At 39.6% G+C, this 4,859-nt stretch overlaps 1 protein-coding gene across 1 annotated transcript; it reads left to right on the top strand.

Annotated features, from left to right (window-relative positions):
• The first annotated feature begins 607 nt into the window (after positions 1 to 607).
• Positions 608 to 4,000, top strand: LOC103713372 (F-box protein FBW2-like). Its single transcript, XM_008800270.1, has 4 exons — positions 608 to 843; positions 963 to 981; positions 3,274 to 3,317; positions 3,424 to 4,000. Exons 1-4 carry the CDS (start codon positions 608 to 610, stop codon positions 3,998 to 4,000), a joined length of 876 nt encoding a protein of 291 aa, XP_008798492.1.
• The last annotated feature ends 859 nt before the right edge of the window (positions 4,001 to 4,859 follow it).

The raw sequence follows: 4,859 nt of genomic DNA, 5'->3' as shown, positions 1-4,859 counted from the left end.
CTGATGTGAACGCCCCAGCACCTACCTGATGCACAATATTTGCGCCCCAGCACCTACCTGATGCACAATACCCGGAATGGCACGAGATAACATGCCCACTTTTTCCTCCATAATACCCTTCCGCTCTTCCAGTGAACGAGCCGCTCCGCAAGCGCCCCAGCCCTTGTCACCTTTCCGGCAAGCAGCATGGATCGCGGGAACCACCTCCCAATTAAACGAACTTTTATCTATCGTGTCGCATACAAGACCCAGTCATATCCTAGGTTCGTCCGACCCGCCCAACGCCTGATCTCCCGGCTATTTCCCCACGTAGCGAAAGCGCCGGCTCAGTTGTCCGGAGTACCATGAGCCACGATAAGGAGAGAGTGTGGAGAACAAAAAAAAAAAAAAAAAAAAAAGACGAAGCCCTAACCGTCCGATTTATATTGCCAGAACACGTGTCGACAGATATGACCTCTCTCTTGCTGTAAAAATGCGGCGGGCCCAGCTCTAACGGGGCGTGGGATTTTCGAACCGATGGAGGGGGAGACGAAGAGGGGGGCGCGCAGCGGAGGCCGCGGGGGTGGTTGCGATGAGTCCGGAAGTGTTGGCGTTGATATTTGGAAGGATGGCGGCGGACGAGATGTCGAGGACGGTGCCGTTCGTGTGCCGGGGGTGGCGGGAGGCGGTGCTGGGGCCGTACTGCTGGGCCGAGATCGACTTGGAACAGTGGTGCCGCCGGGTGAACCGCTCCGATGTCATCGACTCGGCGATGAGGAGGCTCGTCCGCCGCAGCCGGGGCAACCTTCGCCGCCTCTCTGCCTACCGCCTCGGCAACTCCGCCTTCTCCTACGTCGCCATCTCGTACGAATCCAGTACTTCCTTCTCATCTCCCTTTTCGCTGCTCATTTCTTCTCTTTCTTTTTTATCCTTTTTTTTCTTTTGTTTTTCTCTCTATTTTGGTCATTTGGATTGGTTTGTAGTGCTGATAAGCAGTATTCGGTTGTTGTGATTGGTTTCTGGAATGCATAAAATTTGTGATATTTTTTGGTTATATTTTGATTTTTTTTTCTTGATTTATTATTGTTATGAAAGTGTTATCTGTTTATAGCTGCCAAGTGTCCAATTTTTTGATATTTATTTAATCATGTATGTAATTAAAATTTTGAGAATCATTTATCCATATATTAATTTTTCAATTTATTTTGATTAGATTTTTCCCTTGTTTTTGGAATAATATGGGGTGTCATGTTCTAGGTTGTCCCTCTTGGGACGCATGAAGATGGAAGAAGAAAAGGGGCTGAAATGTAAGCAGGGACCAAAGGAAGAGGAGTTTTCTCATTTTCCTTTAGTTTTTCTTTTGTTTCCTTTTTTTTTTTGAATTAGATGGTGTTTTATTTATAGATTTTAGGTTTCAACTGCTGAAATAAATTTATTCGTTATGTTATGACGGACAACCTGGTTTCCAATTTGGTTTTATTATCAGAAAATACTTGTACAAGTTTTCTTTTTTTTTTTTGGTGAGAAAATATCGAAGGTTTCCCATTAAACGAATCTAGAAGATTTTTAATCGTAAGAATTTTTTGGAAGTGTTGCTTATTAGAAGCCCAAATTTTCTATCCGAAAGCAGTTCATATAACGATGGAGATTTTGCTAGTTGAAGGCTTTAGAAGAAGAGCAGCGGTTAGCACAAAAAGATACGGAACATGGGGAGTGGAATTTTTTGCTTGGTGGTCTATTATTTAGTTTTTCTAACAAAATAAAATTCTGTATGTTCTTTTCTTGATTAATGCTTTTCTTCCTTCTTCGTACGAGCAATGCCTTCTATTTGCTGTTTCAAAGACAGGGTTTCAAGTCCTTGACGTAGTCCTTGCACAGTACTTTTGTTCTACGTGCTTGAATCCTTTGATAAATCACCGAGCATCATTGCACATTTATATGTAACTATCTGTGGCTAATATTAAGTTTTCCTACATGCATTTAGAACCCAGACTTTTGGAATTCTGTGAGCAGTTCTGTATATCTATTGTGAACAGATTACATGGTTTGACACTAATTCTCAAGCTGTTGGAATGCCGAGAAGCTTGGTTATATCTTAGTTGTAGTATAAAATTTAACTTTTTTCCTTCATCATTTGTTACTAGTAGACCCAGTGGTTGCTCTTTTTCTATTCTTTTTCATTTTAATCGGATCTTATGTATATATAGTGATATATTCAATGGTATTTCCATATTTTTGCTGAAATCATAAAGAAGAATCTGTAAGGGCTAGTATAAAGCTAATGAAAAAATAGATGATTTTTTCTCTTTTTCATTTTTAAGTTTTTTTTTCCTTTCCCTCTCTCTCTTTTTTTGTTTTTGGTTGGGGGGGGGGGGGGGGGGGGGGCTGGTTTGTTTCTTCTTCATGATCTGAGATGCTCATTTTTAAGTTTTCCCTGTTAATTTTTGTATTTACGTGTCAAATGTTTAATATTTGTTGTTTTACAATTAATTATATCAATAAAATTAATCTAGAAGACTGTGAAACCGTAGAGTTCTCACTGGCCCTGTTTTAAATATATTTGCCCTGAGATTTATTTGGTGATTAGGGAAGATATTGTTAGTTCACTTTGAGGCTTTGGAAGAACTGTAAGGTCAGTAAAAGGTCAAGGCAAAGTGGATAAGAGATTTATTGGATATTTTAGTTATTGTTAGTTGCGTTTTCTCTTGGTAGTCTGGGTTGCTCTAACTTGGGTTGTTGTTACCTTCATTTCTACCTGTCTTTCAAACTGGCAATGTTTTGCTCTTTGTTCTTTGTTACATTATTCCAAGAATCTTCTTCAAAGAATATTTTGTAGATTGTCCCAATGTGCCTTTAAATGATTGATCCATGAACCATAACAAGTGAGACTGGGGTTTCAAGTCTCCAGGGTATTCTGCATAATATTAAATTCAATCTTGTACTTCTTGAATGCAAATTGTGTTCTGAATGTCCTCTTCACCATTCATGGAATTTCTGTTTTGAAGGTTGTAGCTCTAATAATATCCTGTGTACTAGTATTGTATTAGGGAATAACCATTTCTTTTCTAGATTATTGTACTGTAGACAGTTGGCCCAATCCCCAGAAATTCTCTCCTCAGACCCATTATAACGCATGGTCACAGGCTCAGCACAATTCACGTTGGGTGTGTAATATGAAGCCCCAATTTTCTTGTGCCATGTGGCATGCGAGCTGCAAGGAGAAAAAGCCTCGACTTTAGGATTGTGATTCTTAACATTTTACTTTCATGTGTGACTTTGTTGTTTCTTTGTTAGAGATTTACGGGGATGACACAAATTATCAAAGTTACAACATCCATGTATGTATTAGGCATAAATATCTTGTTTACCATGCTGAAGAGCCATGGCCAGTTAGTGCTGTAATTTCATGAGTGTGAACGACAATTCTTGTTTTCCTTTATGCAGTGCAAGGTTCCTGAATATCCTCCAGATTCCAATGAGTGAAGTAACCGATCAAATGGTGGAGAAGCATGCAGAATCACTTTCAGCTCTAACTGTACTGGACATTAGCAACTGCCTCAAGATCACCTCCAAGGGCATCGAGTCCCTGGGAAAGCATTGCAAGTCCCTGATTCAGCTGAGGAGGAACATGCCTCCGCCAGACTATGAATGGAGCCAGGATGGCACTGTGAATGCCAAGGTAGATGAGTCAGAGGCATTGTCTGTGGCCAACACTATGCCAAGGCTTGAATACCTTGAACTTGCCTATGGACGTTTTAGTGACTGTGGGCTAGATGCCATTCTCACCAACTGCCATTATCTCCATGTCCTTGACATCCGTGGGTGCTGGAAAGTAGATATAAATGAAGGTATTGAGCGCAAGTGTCACTTAATTCAGTCCTTCAAAAGCCCTTGGTATGATGAATATGAGCCTGTTTGTTCTGACAATGGAGATGACAATGATGAGGATGTTGATGGAGTCGATGATGCTGAACTGGTGGATGTGGACACTGTTGATGAATCAAATGATGAGACTTGGTAGTTTTGGCTAGGCACTCTTTTGATTTTTCTTTTTTGCTTTTTTGTCCAGTGTTGGTGGTTTTCTTTGGAGTAGTTTATCTTAATTTTGCTTCCCATTATTTTTGGTTTGCAAAGGGTTTCCTTTTTGGCTCATATACAAGAAGCAGCTTGGAAAGGATATGTTGTTAGACCCTTTTTGATATGATTTTACATATACAGGTTGTTATCTTGATTTATGATGCTTTTGATACCTTTCTTAGGGTTTGTTATTCTTAGATTCAGATATAAATGCTCTTCAATTTGCTGTCATGAGAATCTGAGCTCACTAATATGGTTGAATTAATGGTGCTTCCAGATGGCTGTCATGATTGTTAGAACAAGAGATTTTGTATGTCTTGGTTTTATGGCATAACCAAATCGCTACTTATGATGAGAAGCTGTAGTGATAGATATGCATGTTCAGTTTTATCTTCCTTTCAAATTTCAATAGTATTCTGGAAGAATTTTTTTGCATTTTATGTCTATGAAATTTTATTTACCTTCCAATTACAGGAGGCAAGCTGGACCATAACAAGTTTCATGTTGTTCTTCATTACGTCATGACATGGTATGCTCTTTGTATTTTGAGTCTGAAGTGAATGCTGTTGGTTCTAACAAATTTAATTAGTTTCATGTTGCACATAACCTGCTTTATGGGCATGAGAATTGTGTGACTGAAAGGTCAGAAATTCAAGTTTAGATGATTTTCTTAATTGTTATCTGAAACTTCCATTCTGCTCGTGATTTGTTGTTTACATCTTCAGTCCCTTGGAAAAATCTCTTGTATTCTTGTCTAGTAGCTTGGAGTGGATCTGCTCCACAAGCAAAGTTTGATGCCCTCT

This window comes from Phoenix dactylifera, unplaced genomic scaffold, assembly GCF_009389715.1.
Source record: "Phoenix dactylifera cultivar Barhee BC4 unplaced genomic scaffold, palm_55x_up_171113_PBpolish2nd_filt_p 000297F, whole genome shotgun sequence".
Taxonomy (NCBI): domain Eukaryota; kingdom Viridiplantae; phylum Streptophyta; class Magnoliopsida; order Arecales; family Arecaceae; genus Phoenix; species Phoenix dactylifera.
Note: the sequence above shows the minus strand (reverse complement) of the source record. Positions and strands in the feature narration are given on the sequence as shown.